Genomic DNA, 17,814 nt, shown 5'->3' on the forward strand with positions numbered 1-17,814 from the left:
CTGACGAGGAGGGCTCCTCTCTGGTCTGATCCTCTGTGCACCCGGGAAACATCACAAACATGTCCTTGACCAAGCCGTGCGGGTGGAGCTCCAAGCCGGGGTGCTGTTGAAGCTGATGTTGTCATGTCATCCGTGTCGTCCCAGAGGGCAACGCGAGGCACGGAAATCACTGTCGAGAGCTTCCAAGCCCCCTCCCCACTTTGTTTGTCGTAACTGCGTAACTACTCCTGCACGAAGCTGGAGCATCTCACCGTCGACAGCCGCGGTCGCCGGGGGAGCTATTGGAGCTCTCGACAGCCATGCCTATGGAAGCTAGGGCGGGCCGGCCAACATGGCGGAGCATCAGAAACATGGCTGTACTGCATGCAGTAGCTGCAGCAGCTTGATGCGGCTTGGCCGGCTGCCCGCAATGTAAAGTGCAGCTCTGCATCCGCGGTACCCATCCATCACATCGGCCATCCACGCTGTATGTACACACTCTTTGCATCTGAGCTCGCACACTCGCATAGTACTGTATTCGCGTCAATGTGCAACATAGCTGCAGTCGACCGCGCCGTGGGCGGGGGAACAGGTGGGTTGGCGTCGTCCGTCCCTCCCGTCTCGTCCCAGTTGCTTCTGTTGCCCCGTGGAACAAATTTATGAGCCAAACTGACGTTGGTTGTTGCAAACAAAACATCGGCCGCTTCTGCGACCATGCCACATAAGTCTCGATACTCTTGTCAGACTATCAATCTCCGCAGCCGCCGTCTTCCCATCAGACCAGACCTGGCCATTGAGCGCGGTACACGTGCGGATATACACCGCACCGATGTCTCTTCCTATGCTGTTTCTCGATGCACGGAACATATTGTGGAGATGAGAGACTGAGCGTGCCGCTTCACCGCCGGCCGGTCTTAGACAGACACTTGACTGGCATCTGGCGTCTGGCAGCCTTCAAGACCCGTGCTCTGAACTTTTGGTATCGCGCTGCCGCACAATCCGCATCACTTGAATGCTTGTCCGACGCCGCTGATGTTGGAGGGTTCGGTGATCAGCAGGCAAGCTGCCGTTCGCCCGTCTGTTCGCCGCCAGGCCAGCCAGGCAAGCCAGAGAGGCCAAGGCCGGGGCCCAGACCGGCTGGACAGATCGTGATCATGGGGACGATACGGAGGGCTGAGGCGGAGTCGAGGTCCTGTGGCTCTGTCAGAATGTCGTTGCCAGTCATCATCTCGGTGTATATTCCGCTTAGGTCTGATCTGGTCCTGGTGTCCAGCTCCCCCAAGCCGAGCAAGCTCCAGCTCTCCAAACTCCAAACTCCAGCTCCCCAAGCTCCCGAGCTACTACGGTACGTAGCGTCGAGAGCTCCATCGCTGCGTGCCCACTAATCTTCCGGATCAAGACGCCTTGTCAGCCACAAAACCGCAAGGGCCTGTCTCAGCCCCCGCGAGACCCTGGGTTTCTCCTGTCAGCAGTGAGCGGCCAGGAGCCAATTGCGCTACGATATCGGGCTTGCCAACGAGTTTTGGCAGGCCCGGATTGTTTATTTGAGAACTGCAGCGCTGAGTGAAGGTTGGGTCGCACTAGACGATGTCGCAGTGATAAGCAATCCTGCGATTCCAGGTAGGCAACGCGAGCGGAGCCACAGCACGCAAACTCGAGGGAGAGTGGCCAGGGCCAGGACTGGGGTCAAGGCCAGGGCCGATGGGCGGGGTGAAGCGAGGGATTGCCCTGGGTTTGGCTGAGAGACTTCAAGGCAGAGCGGCCGAGAGCTCTGGCCAGTCGCGATGGCGGAGATGGAGACGAAGCCCTGCGAGGTGCCGATATCCCCCCCCGGCAGCCCCCAGTCGCAGCCCAGCAGATCCCAGTCGATCCCACGTATTCCGCCCAGGGCTGGCCCCGTTGGTTGCTGTGGGGAGAAAATGACGATGGGTCACTTCTTTTTTTTCTTCGAAATTTCCTTCTGTTTCCGGAGTCTCGTTTCCCTCATTGCTGGTCCATTGCTCTGATATCCGCTTTGTGGAGGCAGTACAGTCATTGAAGCACATGCCATGCTGGAAAATCTTTGCAGATATGCTCAGCTATGCAGATGTGCTAGTGTGAAAGTCTCAAAGGGCGGCGCCGCCGTTGTGCATTGACTCTGTGCCAGACCTGCCAAATGCTCGGTCCTGGTCGTGTGGTCAAGGCCGAATGTTTTGGCAGAACCGGTTTTCTGAGGCTCGGTCCCCGGTTGGCTGGCCGCACTGCTGGGCCGACTTCACCTTGAGTGCGTCAAGATTGCAAAATGGGGACTACGTGGGCAAGGCCATCGAAGCACGGCCTGCATCTTTTGTACGTCATCTTGGAATTGGCTTGCCTTGTGGACTAGGCCTCTGTGAATGTCATCGGCGGGCCATGGAGGCCGCGCCGAGGTCATCCGGGAATGGTGTTGTCTTCTGCATCTGCAAGAGCAGGAATATTCCCTCGTTATAGTCCGCCCCAAAAAGGCGTTGTAGCCAAGGATCAGCACCCCAATCAGAGAACAATTGTATTTTCTACCCCGTCCAAGACATTCGTTTGTATCAAATCAGTCATGCTTGGAAATAATCAGCATCCAGCCAAAATACGCCTGATATGGGGATCCAGCCACTACATCATTCTGTGCCAACCTTGTCTCAAGCAAGACCCTTCTCGCAGACTTCGACCCGGCAACCGAAGAATGCTGCAAGGAGTCATGTTGGGCCCTGGTGTCTTACCTCGTTTCTCCTCTTCAGGGCCATCGTCGTCTACTAGGTACCGCAGCCCGCTGCACGAGAGGGCCCTGCAGCGGCAGCAATTGATCTGTGTTTGGCGAGGTACCTTTTGTGCGCGGTTGCTTGGGGAGCAGCAGGTCCGAGTCGGAAGCTTGGTGTGCCGCCTGGTCTAAACAACCCCCGTCGAGACTGAGCTGAAGGGATGACGAGACGGGCAAGACTTGGGAGATCACGAGCGTGGGAGCCCTGTCCGAAGCAGCCAGGCGTTTCCGTTTCTGTGGCTTCGAGGTTGTAGCCTTGCCAACCCTGCGACGAACATTAAGGATGGAGGTGATGGTCAGGGGTCTTGACGAATGAGGATGGAAACGGCACGATTAGAGTGCAGAGAGCGGGTGACACAATAGGCAAGGCGGCGTCTGGTGTAATTGCCTGGGCACCAACTCTGAACGCTGGTAGGCCAAGCAGTTGGTTGCTAAGAGCAGGGGGGAGTCAGTGTGTGTGCGCTGGCAGACGTGCGACAGACAGGAGAGACAAGACAGCACACACTTTAATTGTCGTCTAGGGTAATTGTGTGTGTACCTGGACAGAGGACTGCGTACCGCCTGGGCACGTATTAGGAGATGCTCTGTAGTAGGTAAGGCGAACGCTGGGCAGGGGGTCGATAGGGCGATACGCCAGCACACCGCTCATTTCCAAGCCGCCGTCGGTAGGAAACCTTAGAAAGGCCTCGAGAATGAGCGAAGTGCGACTTGGTCGACGACGGTGGTGGACTTGGTTTGATGATGGACGGCGCCGGGCAATGATGTAAGTCGAGGGTCTAGGCCCAGTTTTACCAAGTCGTGCTCGCTAGTGTTGACGGGAGGCATTAGAGAGGTTGACATGATTGGCAATCCCAGCTGGCAGCTCGGGTTGACAAGCCTAGCATCGCAAGTTGCCCTCGACCTCGACTTGCTTGACTCGGATCGGTGGACGGCGCTTGGGTTCTTCGGATAGGCTAGTGCCAGCCCATCAGCCACACGCGGCTGCGGTCTTCAGCTAGATCACCGTGGTCGATAGCCGGGCCGACGGTGAGCTTGTGAGACTGGATAGAGGAGCTGGGCCGTTGTGGGCAAAAGGGGACGGGCGAAGCATGGCTTGCGATGGATGTTGTTGGCATCCTCTGGCGCTGGTCGTCTTTCCCCTGCGTGCAATTCGAATCGTCGCTCGTCCGCTCCGGCGTTTCGTTTCGAGATATACTCTTCAATGCCGTCCTCGAATGTTTGTACCTCAAGCCGAGCTCGCTCAGGTGCGGTGCTCGTTGTACCTTGCGCTAGGCAAGCCAATAAAACTTTGGGTTGTTGCTAGGCTTGGTGGTTTGTGAAGTACGGATATGGATACCTCAATGGTCAAGGTAGGGAGAGGGAAGAATAGTGTAAGTGAACAAAAAGTCGGCGTCTATCCATGCCAAGAAACGATGCAGAGGTGCAGCATATCAAGCCTGGTTTGAGCTAGAGTTAGACCTGCATAGCACAAAGCGCGGCACAAAGGGCAGGTCCTCCATTCAACGGGGTCGAAACGTCCTTGCCTTAGTATACTAGCTTTGTCCATAAGGCAGGAAGGAAGGGAGGATGGAAAGCAGGTACCATCCTCGCCTTCTTTCTCGGGCTTACTTACTGTATGTACCGTGCCAATGTCGCCTGCGTTTTTGGTTGGGTGAAGTTGGGTCGGCGCCGGGCCCGCTGCACGGTTTTTTTCTTTCCTTCTTTGCTGCTCATTTTCTCTCCCTGCAGACGGAGCACCGGACTACCAAACCCTTCCACTGGGCAACCCGATCTATTCCCTTCGGCTTCGGCTCCCGCCTCACTGACATGGAAACAACTGGGAGGGGTCGAGAAGGGTTTTATTTTTTTTTCCCCTTCGTTCCCCTTGGATACACGCTTGCTAAAAGGTCCGAGTCCGGGTACGGGCTGGAAAGTGGCACCAGATCCTCTCTCAGACTGCATGTACTATGTAGTTTAGTTCCATATTCCCAAGACGGAAGTCTCAGGGACGCAGCAACGGCAACGGGGTCCCGACGGGTCGAACATGAACATGACACCGGCTCACTGGTGCAATGGTTTGACAAGGCGGTCCAGACTGGATCCCGTGTCCCAGAAGCTGCCCAGCGACCATCTCGAGTGCTCCAGTGATGGGCGGCCACAGAGACCACAGACCACCGGCAGTCCACACGGAGGTGCAGAAGTGCAAGACTCACAGACCATTGCGGGCATCAAAATCTCTTCCCAGAGACCCCGATCTAACGCCAGACAGGAACAAGACCGGTCGGGTGGGCGACGACTTGACAATTTGAAGCACGGGAACCACTTGAGCCGCTGGAGACATCACACATCACTGGGGACCAAGGACGAGACCAGACCGAACAAGACGTCGCTCTTCTCCGTGGCACTGCGAGCGTACATACGTACCTCCGACAGTACCGAGTCAACGGGAGTACGGCGCGAGCGCTTGTCTGCACACACAGCGCCGGGCCCCTAAAGGCCATTCTGACCTATTCTCTCTCTCTCTCTCTCCCCGCTGGCATGGTCAGAATGGCCTGGTGAACAAGCCCCTGACGGACTGACGCCTCATCCGATAGAGGCATCCATCGTCACCTGGGGCAGCCTGGTGGGGGTGAACATGGGAAAAAGGCCGCCCGCTGGAGTGCGGTAAGCAACTGGGCCTGCAACCCATCAATCGTTGCGGCAACCGCCTGTAAGGGGGGAAGTTTCCCAGGGGACTTGGGGCCAAACGTTGGCGCCCCTGTACGCCGCAACGGCGTTGTTGGGCGCCTGAGTCGTTGGAGAGTCAGAGGGCGACGGGGAGTGAGAGAGTCCCAATACAGCGTTGGTGTCAGGCGCCATGCCCGCCGCCGCAGCGCTCTCGGCAAGCTAAGGTACGTACGGAAGACGGGGTGTCTCGCGGGAAGACATGGCGAATGTGGGCGTGGTTCATGTCGGTAATGCTGCTGGGTGGACGGGTGGGTTTGGGGGCGTGCCGTGTGTAAGTGACGGGCCTTGTCTTCTGTATGGACTACGGGGGGCCTGGGGCTGAACGGGGCATGGAAGCATGTCTGCGGAGGACATGCTATGTAGTGTATACACTATACGTAGACAGACAGGCACAGGTCAGGTACCTGCTTCTGGAGCAATGACTTGCTTCCGGCCATGGCTCCGTTGGTGCTTGTGCTGCTTGTGCTTGTGCTGTGCTGTGCTGTGCTGTGCTGTGCATCGCGCCGAGCAGGAGGCAGAGCACGGGAGAAGCTTCAAGCGCATTGGCTGGGGAGCGGAGGGCATTTGTACGATTGGCACGAATCTGGCCGATTTTTGCTGCATAGCACAGATAAGAGCCGGCCCAGTCGGCCAGCGAAGTTGCTGGTCAGCTTCGACGCAGCCAAGGCGAGGAGCCGGGCATCAAAGGTCGAGGGACGCTACGCTACGCTACGTACCGCGGGCCACGTGCTCTTTGCACGTTCTCTGCCCTGCCTTGGTCGAGGCAAGGTGCCGTCCAACCATTTGTTTTCCTTTTCTACACCAAATACACCCATCGTCGCAAGAAGGGGGAACAGGCGGGCGAAGCATCGGACGCAGGGCAGAGAAAGCAAACATGACATGAGGGTCCTGTTGAGGCAACACGCACCTTGTCGGTGTCTCTGCCTTGGCAACGTGTGCAAAGGGAGAGGGAGGGAAGGAAAATAAAACACAAAAGGGACGCTAGAATAAGGTGCGGGTGCATTGCCGGGTATGGCCCTGTGGGAACGGGAAACAGTGCAACGCAGACAACGCAGAAACACAGCCAGACCGGAGACCGGGGCCATGCCTTCTGGCCATGCAAGAAACATGGCATGGCATGGCGCGCTACTCTAATGCAGCGCTTCAGATGCAAGCAAGTGCTGGATGCATTATCTGCATCTGCACCTGTAGGTACCTGTATCTTTGTCTATGTCTATGTCTACGAGTGCTCTGCCCAATAGGTACAGACAGTACATACATAAAAGTGGCGCGGGCGTATTACACGCATGTACACTACCTCTCCCACAGCGACAGACATTACACGGTCAGGCCAGCCCAACCCAGACACTGGCAAACAGGAAGCAAGGCACGAGGGGGTGCTCCATGATCCATCTTGCTGCACAGCTGCACAGCTGCATCACGGCCCCTGTCGTCTCCGTCCAGCCAGAAGGCTCTGACGCAGCTGCACGACTGCAGTAGCTGCAGCAGCAACCAAATCGCCCCTGACAACCGGTCGTCCAAAAAGTTGTTTGAATGGGTGCTGGTCGTAAACTACGTTGCGCGCAGGGCAGCAGAGCGAGGGCCAGGACACAGAGGAGAGGGAAGATCATCCATCCATGGAAGAAAAAAAAGGCCCCATCCAACCAAGCAAGTCCCATCGCGAAAGAAAGAAAAAAAAAGAATTCGGTACGTACCCCACGCCGACAGGGGTCGGAGACTCAGCAACAAGTACGTACCGTCCCCTTGGTCGTCCTTCCTACCTTATCCGCACCTTGGCTCACTACTACGTAAGGTATCCGTAGTCTGGGCTGGTCTCCCCCCCGTTTGGCGCTTCCTTGATCTGGCTCCTTCTGGCTCTACTGGCTGTGTCCTCCTCTCTGACAGACGCCGACCGAAAGGTACCTCGCAGTCTCTGGCAGAGTACCTGCCTGTGTATTGTGCTGCGTGCGCTGTGTGCCGTGCTTATCCCGTCCTACCGCATGTACCCAGTCTCTTGTGTCTCCCCTGGCCATCTCTCTCTCTTACTCTCTCTCGCTGTATGTCATCTCGTACCCGTTCGTTCCTGTCTTGTTCCTGGCGGTTCCTGTTCCTGTTTCCAGTTTCCAGTTCTAGTTCCAGCTGCCATTCCCAATCCCAGTCCCAGTCGAATGTGTCCCCCCTCCATCCATCATTCGTCCATCCTAGACTAGCTAGTAACTGACAATGACATCCCAATCCCAGTCAAGTCTCAACCCACCCCGTCGAGTTGCCTTCCTGGACCTGGTTCATGTTCCCATCCACACACACCCTCTCACTCCTGCTCTCACGGCGACGCAGTCTCTCTATGGCCATTGTTTCTGGTTGTTGCTTGGTTGCTGCTTCAATGTTCCGTCCCATGGTATCCCACCCCGTTACTCACACACACACCCTCCCGTTCTCCATCTCTGGGCTGGCTCACCTCACCACCACACACCTTCATTCAAATATCTCTAGTATCCTCTTTCTTCCAACCTCTTCCCTCCCTCTCTCTTCCTTCCCCCTCATCCCCGACCAGCAAACCACCAACGGTCCGACGGTACGGTAGGTTTAGAGAAGTTCGTTCCGGATACCTTAGTCAAAAGGTCCCAGGTTCAGTTCAGGTTCCCAGGTCCAAAGGTCTCCTCCTGGTCCAGCCGTTCTCTACAACTTATCGTACTCAACGTGCAACCCCCCATCCATCATCTCTCACTCACTTTGACGCCGCACCGCGCCCTACGCTCACCCCGTACTCGAGCATCGTCCACATACTCGACGCCGCCCATTCTGTTGGCAAGTCCACACAAACCACAAACCACCACCACCAAACAGCGGACCTTCGTTTTTTGTTGTACTTTTTTGCACGCTGCTTCTCCCGTCAGGCATTGGGGAAAGGAATCAAAAAAAAGAAAAAAAAGGAAAGGGACAAAAAGGACGTTTGTTCAAGGCTAGACCCTGCACGCCGGCACTAGATACCTAAGAATTGCATTGCTCCTCTGCTCTGTCATTCTTGTTGTACTCTCGGATCCTCTCGCTCTTTCTCCTTCCCTCTGCTCGGCCACCGAAAAAGCGTAGCTCGAGCGAGAACTAAAGGTCGTAGCCTCCGAAACGCACAACGACACCGACCGCCGCACTGCTGCATCCCGCATCGCACCGCATCGCACCGCTTTGCTACTGCTCTGCTCCTGCTCCCGGGACCAAGGCAGAAGGATCGTCTACCTCTCTCAGGCTTCCCTTCGAGAAGGACGTTCCATGCAACAAAAGCGGCTCGCTCCCACCTCGACTCCCGCCCAAGCCCACCTAATACATCCCAAGGCCCATCGTGGACCGGCCTCTTTCGCCTCGACTCTCCTCCCCCAAAGAGTCGCCGTTGTCGCCGACCCCGACCTCGAGTATTTGCACGAGGACGAGAAGCCGCACATGAACTTGAGGGAAAGGACGGATTTGCAATTCACCCGCAAACTCAATTCGCCCTCCGCTTCTCCGATGTTGCTTGCAACGACACAATAACGAACGGCCCCTCCATCCCAACCGTTTCTCGATCCCAGCCGAAGCGCACTCTGCACTCCCGCGAATCCACACCCCGCTGCGATATTCCACCATCTCGCCTAGCGAACCCCTCGACTCCGACTTCGAAAAGAAGAAGCCCGATTCTGTCCTGCTCGCAGATCCGACTATACTCGACCTCCTACCTCGTCCCCCCCGACGTTGACCAAGGCTTTTGCGTCTGTTCTTCCATTGAGTGGCAAGGATCAAAACAGAAATCATCTTAGGAACAACCGCAACCTTCGTTCTTGCGGCCTCTAAAAGATTGTCTCTCTTTCTTCTCAACATCCCTCGTCACGACATATCGAGTATCGTCTTGGACACAACGCTCCCAACCACGCACCATACAGAAAACACCACCACTGCACGACTAACACCACCAAATAGTACTTTCGCTGTCGGACTCGACACCACATACACACGCAACCTCCCCCTTCGACCACTAGCAACCATGGAGTCGTCCTCGCCCTTGGCGGCTATGCATCGCCCCATGGCAATGCCTTCCTGGGGAAACAAGGACCTCTTCCGTCCTCGTCCTCACACTTTCACCGGCGGGGCTGGTCCCGTAAGCCTGCGCGAGCAGCTTCACAGACCAAACGACTACTTCAACGTGAAGGACGTCCACGGCTCGTCGCCCGCCGCCAGCCTGGCCGCCGATCTTTCCCAGAACTTTCGTCTGGACAGTGAAGCAAGGTAGGACAAACTCTGCATTGTCAATTGTTTCAATCACATTGTGACTGACACTGTCTCTAGCCCCAAGTTCCCGACGCCTCGTCGTGCCTTGTTCACATCCAACATGATGGGTGACATGGAGTCGCATGGTGAGTATTGGCGCTGACAGCCTACGCTGGAAGAGGGAATGGTGACGCTGATGTGACACAAGATTATTTGACGACGCCTCCTCTGCCCGACTCGTCACCTGCGACTCACAACGAGATGATGGATGTCTCGCCGCTGCCGCACAAGCTCCCGTTCATGACCCAGATCGAGATAACGTCACCGACTCCGGGCTCGACCCCTACGGGCGACGAGGACGACGAGATGATGTTGGACTCGCCAGCCCCCATTCCTCGGCAGGCGTCGTTGGAGCCACCCAAGCCACTGGTAGCCGAGTAAGTTTGATTGCCACATTCCTCCTAGCTCAAGGGGTCGCGTCTAACTCAGGGGGCAGACGGAGAAAGCCAGCCATGCGCCGGCCTTCCCTGACTCGGATGAAAGGCTACTCGACTAGTGGCGTTCCCGGCCGTTCCAACACAGACAACCAGCTCCCGACTTTCCGATTTGGTGAGAATCGTTTGACGCATATGAGCAGCGCCATGTCCCTAGGAGAGTGTTTCGATGCCACATCACCTCCCCAGGAACGACGACCTCAGACTGCCAACAGCCCAACCCCTGCCGTGCCCGGTGCCGTTCGTCCTCGTCCTCAGTTTTCCAGCCTGTCCGGCAACCGCAACAGTCCCTTTGGCAGTGGTCACGGCCGTCGGCCCTCCAATCCCTTCATGCGTCCCCGCAAGCAGTTCCGCCGCTCGCTGAGCATGTTCGAGCACCCCGGCGACGTTGTCAAGTCCAAGTCGGAAGGCGGCGACTCCTCGCCCACCACCCCCGAATCTCCTGCCAGCATGGAAGCCGATGATGTCCAGGAGCCCATGCTGCCTCACTTTCTGGCTGATGATCCCACTGATACCATCCCCCGCATCACGAGAGAGACCATGGTTGATCTTTTGGATGGGAAGTACAGTGACAAGTTTGATCAGAAGATGATCATTGACTGCCGCTTCGAGTACGAGTACGAGGGCGGTCACATTGACGGCGCCGTCAACTACAATAGCAAGGACCTCCTCGCCTCCCAATTGTTCCAGCACCCCATGCAAGGACGCACCATTCTCATCTTTCACTGCGAATACTCTGCCCACCGCGCCCCCATGATGGCTCGCCACGTCCGCTCCGAGGACCGGACTGTTAACGCCGAGCACTACCCGCGACTTACATACCCTGACGTGTACATTCTTGAAGGAGGATACAGCGGCTTCTTCGCCGAGCATCGCTGCCGGTGCTATCCTCCTAACTACGTGGAAATGTCGGACGAAGCCCACCAACGCACCTGTGAACGTGAACTGGGCCGCCTCAAGAACCCTCGCAAGGGGTTCGGCAGAGCCCAGACGTTTGCCTTTGGCCAACGCGAGTCTTGCGGCGTGGACCAATCACCCACCGCCCCCTCGCGCCCCAGCGGCCTCAGGCCCAGCATCAGCTTCCGACAAGATCCCATCGCCATGATTGGCAACTCTCCAATCCTCGGCGAACGATGCCATGCGCGGCGCATGGCATCTTACTAGCACATAACCCGCATCACGCCCCCCATACTACTACTGTCTGCTGCACAAGTGGATTGGGCAAATCTCCTTGTTTGGCAAGGGGAATGGGGGCCTGCCCGCAGACCCTGAAGGCGTCTATTTGCTGTACCACTCTTTCCTGCGTACAGACCTGACCTGTCGACTACTTCTCGGCATCTCCTAATAGGGCGAAACACAGCAGCCTGATCGTCGATTCTTCACGTCTCTCTTCCTGCACATGTTGAACCCTATTCAATTCGACTGCCTATATTCCGCCTTTACCAATCCGGACTCAACAGCAGCTAACGCTCACGGCCGCGATGACTTCAACTATTACGCTAATAGAACTCGTTATGAACCCTGTTGTGCACAGCAACCTGAACATACAACAAAAACAACAACCCGGCATTAGACGCATTTGGCATATTGTCCCCGCATCGCCTTGATATGGTTGTTCGGAGTCCACTTTGGATCTGGCATCTTGGGGTGGCTCCCTGTCGGCATTTTACAGCATTGTCCTTGGCTTTTCTTTTTTTTCCTTTGTCACAACATTTTCTGCATCACTCGACGCTGTCGAGCAAGTCCGCCGAGATGGGAGTAGGCCTCGACGCACACGATACCACGAAGTCTCGTGTCTCCGCAGATCAGACGCGGGATCATTTCGGTATGACATCTCGGTCTTGCAATTCTGTCGGTCTCCCCACATTATCCGGAGGAGTATTTCGGGCTACACACTCGGCGGACTCCCTTTTTCCTTTGTGCTCAACCCGGTCACTTGACCATCTTCACCTGATACCAAACCTATTCTATCCAAACGCCGGATACCCGACATCCTTGTCATCGGATGGCACAACAAACACTCACAGACCTCTAGACACCAATTCCCTTTACATTTTTTATCTTTTCGTCAAAACAAAGCCCCACGGACCTTCCACCGATGGGTGAGCTTGTTGGAGGACTACAACCTCCGCTGTGTATATTTGTAGGAGTGACTGCAACAGTTGCACGCAGGAGCGGAGAAGAGCTATACAGTGGATGAAAAGCAGCTGCTTGGGATTGCCTTGTAACATTGGCGAAAGGGGTTGAAGAGCACTGCAAGCTTGGAAGCTGCAAATCGTGTAATGCCGCATGGGTGAATCCATGCTCTTTCTGTACAGTACTGGCGATCGAAAAGAAATTGCCAACAACACGAACGGTCCATGGTCGGATCGTTCCGAGCTAGCTCATACTCAATTACATGAAAATACACACAAAAACAACAAACGCACTCACACTTGCTTGGACTCTCTGGGACGCGCTCGATCGCGGTTGATTAGCAATTGTCGTGGGATGCGCGGACGCGCGAGCCCGGCGCGTTCGTCCAAGCCTCCTCGACGTTGGACGTTGAGATCACGTTCGGCGAAGTCTGTGCATTCCCGGGACGGAGGTCACAGCTCCCCTCCCTCCTCCAATGTTGTTCATCCATAGTTTCGAAACCTTCCCCACAGACGATCAGGAACCGCCACGGTTGTTCTTCCTTATTCTTCGTATCGACGTTGCGACCCTTGTCCCTGTGCCTTTGCTTTTTCCCAACCCCCGTTGTACTACATGGTTTCACGACCCGGATTCGGTGTCTGGCTTGGAGACTCGTTCGGCCGAACCGGTCGACGGGACGTGGGCCGTCTCCCTCCATGACTCCAGATCCTGCCTGATGTGACAGACGGGGACCCGGGTGATAATGGAAGAGGCTTGGAGACCTGGGAGCTGTGCTCGGACCCCCTCTCCCAGACTTATTCGGAGGTTTACTCTTTCCTCATAGCCTCACGCTAGGATCTCACATCTTGGCCCGCTAATCCCTCGCTTAATCTGAGGCGGGTTCCTTGTTGTGCCGTGTGTGTGTGTTTGTATGTGTTTGCGGTGTGTATTTCTATTTGTGACTTGCGGTCCAGGAGTACCCTTTGTGGAATGTTCTAGTGTTACGGTGACTTTCCCAATGGGAGATGGGAGGCTCGTGAGGTCGAGGACGACATGATGATGATGATGATGATGATGATGATGATGATGATGTCAGAGGAGGTGAAGGTTTGATTGCCTCGGCGGGAGGGACAACTCGAGTAGCGTGGACGGCCTGATGTTGGTCCGGGTACACTCGATGGAGGATGGACGGACGTTTTCCTTTCATTGCGGGAAACAAGTATGTGCCGCCTCCTTGCTTGTTACTGGGGCTCCAACTGTGCATGCAAATAGTGTCGTAGAGAATTCCTTAGAGACGCCCGCGTGCTATGGTGTCTTTGACGGATCCCGGCAGCTGTTTGGGTGTTTCCATTGTTCCCGTGTTCTGGTATGGGAATCTGCAGAGAGGGGATATAATTCTTTGAGTCGAGGGAACGTTGCCGCTTCCGGCGCTTCTGACGGGGTGGTTTGGTGGTTGCACGACTCGAGATGCCGCGCCCATTCATCCCGTCCCTTACTCGAGGCTCACAGTCTTCATCTCGCGAGTAAGAGGGGGACCAAAACCGGCTTCACGGGAACACCTTGGCGGTTTACCTCAACGAGCCCAGGCATGCCACTGTTTGAAGCCAAGCACTTTCCCTTTGTTGTGTTTGAGAGCTTTCCGTCCTGCCCCCCCCCCCCCCCCCCCCTCCCCTCCCCTCCCTTCTCCCCAACGCGAGTCCGAAGGAAGCGTACGGGCGCGAGGGAAGAGCCCGCGCGTAACGTTTCGAGGTGTTTCCCGAACGGGAAAGGGCACCGAAAAAGTCGAAGAAGAAAGACGTTTGGCCAACGGTTTTTTTGTGTTTTCCCAAAAACAAATTTGAAAAATGTCTGAGCTTGACAGCGTTCCGCGGGCCAAGCCACTTCGCCCCCCAGGGGAGTTGAGACATCTCGCCGAAGGAGGCTGGCCCTTGACGCGTGGGATGGATTGTCAAATCTCCGGGTTTCGCCAACTTTTCTTTTCTTGCCCGCGTCTCCGTTGCCTTGTTCGGATAGTCCCTGACAGCTCCATTTTCGGCAATGTGTGTTTTCAGCCGCAGGCTTCTGGTGACAATCCCTTCTTTCCGCAAGGGAGGAATGGATTCAAGTAGAGGAAAGTGGCATCTTGAATGCCCGGGACCCCTCGAGGCCCCAGGGCTGACAAAGTTCTTGGATTGAAGCCATTCCGTCATATGAGTCTCGCGCCAGTCGATAGCCAAGACTTGATCAAGGTCAGACGGTAAGATCGGGTGCGGTTGCGTCCAATCTCCGGCCTCGTTGATATTCCTTCGTGGCCTCCGTTCCTCTCCAGTGGATAATAACTAGCTCGCCCGTAGTTGTTCTTTGTCTGGCACACGGCAACGCTGATTGTCTCTGCAAGGGAGAGGAAAGGCCGCATTGTTCGGGGCTAGTCGGTGCTGGGGGGGAACCTCGAGAGGCCCAACTGAGTAGATTCCAGAAAAACACAAGGCCCGTTCTGGTTGAAAGGTCTGTTCTCCAATCGAGACATCTGATCAAGGAAACTACTCATCAACATGGGGTGTGCACTTCTCAATCTCCAAGTGTAGCCGACCTTCCCATCCCTTGTCACTTGGCCGTGATAGCACCTAGCCGCGTCTCGGGTGTATCGACCACGCCGTACGGGACGACGTCCGCCTGCAAGGGAGAGCGCCGGGGAGCTCTGCCTTGCAGCCCGGAGAGCTCAATGCATGAAGCCTGTCTGGATATCCGCCGGCGCTGGTCAATTCGTGGATAGAAGAGTCTTGGCTCATCTCAGGCGAGCCTTCCGGGACCTTCCTGTGACTCAGTCTTGCCAGACTGCCGGGGTTCAGACAGGAAAGTTGACGACGAGGTCTCAGCCTCCCTTGGATGCGGCTCCGCAAGAGAACCAGCACGCGGACAGGGTCCTGTGGGGGGAGGGGGAGGGGTCGGCATACGCCCCGAAGAGGCATGCCCGATCCAACGTGGACGGGACTCGTGTCTTCTCAAGGGAGAAGCTTGTTTAGGGATCGAAGGTTGTTGACTTCGCTCGCGGGGAACATCTCCGGGTTGTCTCTGGCCTCGGATGGTTGCCATGTTACATACCGACAGCGTAGGCGTGAACGAGATGGCGCCAGAATGTGTTATTGACATGGATTTCTCGAAGCAGTAGGTTAGTCGACACACAGATGGCTGTCTGGGTGGAGACAAGGTGATGGAAACGAAAAGCCTCAGCCAAACTGTATCATTGATAGATCCGGGCGAGGGATGGCGTGGCCTGCCAAAACAAATAGAAACACATAGCAGCCTGCCTGTTGCCGCAGTGAGTCGGCAAGGGACATCCAACATCTCCAGCCAGATCGCTCGCTCTGGTTTGAACTCTGAATGCCAAGACCTGCCACGAGGAGCAAACTTCATGGCAAAAGTGCGGTGCGAATATGAACGCAAAGAGACGGTGGTGGGCAATTCATAAACTTTTGGTACCTCTTCCTGTCTATGCAGATGCTCCTATTCCTGAAGACAAGAAAATAGAATAGCTTTTTGCGAAATCCCATCTTCCAAAGATAAAGCAAGACCCCTTCCCCCAACATCCCTCTTGCAGCCCTAGATGAGAGTAAAGCTACCGCAGATGCAGCCTGCCCCAGGCCGTTTGCTCGTATAGCAAGAATATGCAGATAACCCGGGTATTATTTTTTCAAACGCCTCCCATGCCTAATGCCATTTCAAAGATGCAAAATTATGACCATGGCCAAGATGAATAGACTCTTCCGGTGCAAATGTGCGCCCATCATGCAAAGTCCCACTCCTTGAAGGCCTCGCGGAGAGCCGCCACGTCTTTCTCTTCCTCCTCCTTTGTCTGTACGCAATCCTGCCAGACAAAACGCTTCTCGAGACCGAGAAGCTTCGCGACGACCTTGCGCGGGTATTGCAGGTCGAAGCGCATATTGGGGTCGAGCTTCATGACGAGGTTAGTGCCCTTAATTCTGTCCTCGCCGTCGTCGGCCCAGATCCAAATGCGGAAATAATCGCCAAAATCAGCCTGCTCCTCGTAAGAAAGCTCACGGTTCTCAAACTCTGGGTACTTGAGGTTCTCGGCCTCAACACGGAAGCCGGCCTCGACGAGCCCCTTGTAAACGAAGTCGGCAGGGACGGGATGGAACTGCCAGTGGGCGTGAATATTACGGCCACGGCTGATTTCCCACGTGATGGCACCGAGCTTGTGACTAGACTTGGTCGATACCATGGCTTGAAGCGCCTCGCGGAAACGACTCATCTCCTTGTGGGTTTTCTCCGCCTCCTCTGGGGCGTAGCTCTCGACGCCAGAGTGGTGGACAGTCGGGGTGTGCGCGAGCGGCGTGATGATGACATGACCAGGGAAGCCGATGCCGTGTTCCTGGAAGGTCTGCGACGTGGCAAGAGGGCCCTTGGCAGTAGCAAGATAACTATCTTCGCCGATGGAGCAGACCATGTGGGTATCCAGGTTGGGGTTACTTAAGCAGAAGAAGCAGCGATCCGGGCCAGGAGGGGGCGACTGGTGGCGACGGCGCTTGTTTCCACGTCGATGCTGACGTCCATCGTCGTCGCCGTTGGCAAAGCGGCTGTAAGACCCCTCATCCTGCGCGCGTTTCTTCGGCTTCTGGGAGTTGAATGGAGTATAGGTGGCGTTAGCAGGCCGCTCGACATTGGTCTCGTTGGGCTTCAGTGAGAACGCATAAAGCGCCTTGGCCTTGGCAGGGTTTCCGTAAGGTGCCATTGAAATGAAGCGGGTGACCGGAACTTCCTCACTGCCTTCCTCGATTGGGTGGACAAAGGGCTCACGCTCGTAGAAGAATTCGGCGGGAGAAGAGGCGAAGTGGTAACGGGGCTTCAACGTCGCGCACAACTCGGCGACTTCTGCTGTGCTCTCGACTGCAGCCTGGTTTTCGGGGGAAAGCGCAACTTTGGAACCAGTCCAGACGCCTGCCGGCCACACCGTCGTCAGTAGGATGTCCGCCTTGTTGGCACCCTTGAGTGACTTCGCATCGTCTGCGGTGTGGTAAGGCAGATGCTGCTCCTTTGACTGTCCTCCCACAACGTCCACGTCAAGCTTTCCGCCCAGTGTGACGATCCTGATTCCTTCCGAGGACTTGGTGATGCTGCGCTTGCCGAGGAAGTGGAGGTTCTCGCAGATTTCCTCGTCGGCCTCGATCTTCGCGACAATTCGCGGGGGAAGGGGCGTAGTTCCGACGGTAAAGTAAACGGGAAGGGGCACCTTAAGCTCGCCGTTTAAAAGGGTATCAACCGTGGTCTCGTTGTCAACGCCGAAGAGATTGCCAGTGACGATCGCGAAGCTAAAGTTGTTCTTCGAGTGAAGCGCCGCCAGCTTCGTGAAGGCCGGCTGCAGTCCGCCATCGAGGCTTCCCAGAACGATCCTAGAAACAGTCAGATGCAACGTTCATTCGAATTGGTGTATAGTTGTTTGCGACTGCACTTACACCTTGGGTGCAGCCATTGCGCTTCGGTTACTGATGCTTGGGGCTGGTGGGCTGGTGTTGTTGAGGGAAGCTTGGGTGGGCTTTG

General features: G+C 56.0%; 2 protein-coding genes across 2 annotated transcripts; one reads left to right on the forward strand and one right to left on the reverse strand.

Moving 5' to 3' along the window:
- Positions 1–9,446: 9,446 nt before the first annotated feature.
- ColSpa_00602 (m-phase inducer phosphatase) lies at positions 9,447–11,328 on the forward strand (the record flags this gene model as incomplete). Its single annotated transcript, XM_049266814.1, has 4 exons — positions 9,447–9,688; positions 9,749–9,816; positions 9,852–10,099; positions 10,177–11,328. 4 exons carry the CDS (start codon positions 9,447–9,449, stop codon positions 11,326–11,328), a joined length of 1,710 nt encoding a protein of 569 aa, XP_049122771.1.
- Positions 11,329–16,042: 4,714 nt separating this feature from the next.
- Positions 16,043–17,746, reverse strand: ColSpa_00603 (CWF19-like protein mug161; the record flags this gene model as incomplete). Its single annotated transcript, XM_049266815.1, has 2 exons — positions 16,043–17,666; positions 17,730–17,746. The coding sequence occupies 2 exons, from the start codon at positions 17,744–17,746 to the stop codon at positions 16,043–16,045; spliced, it is 1,641 nt and encodes a 546-aa protein (XP_049122772.1).
- Positions 17,747–17,814: the final 68 nt, after the last annotated feature.

The sequence above is a fragment of the Colletotrichum spaethianum genome, assembly GCF_022836535.1.
Source record: "Colletotrichum spaethianum MAFF 239500 DNA, contig01, whole genome shotgun sequence".
Classification (NCBI taxonomy): domain Eukaryota; kingdom Fungi; phylum Ascomycota; class Sordariomycetes; order Glomerellales; family Glomerellaceae; genus Colletotrichum; species Colletotrichum spaethianum.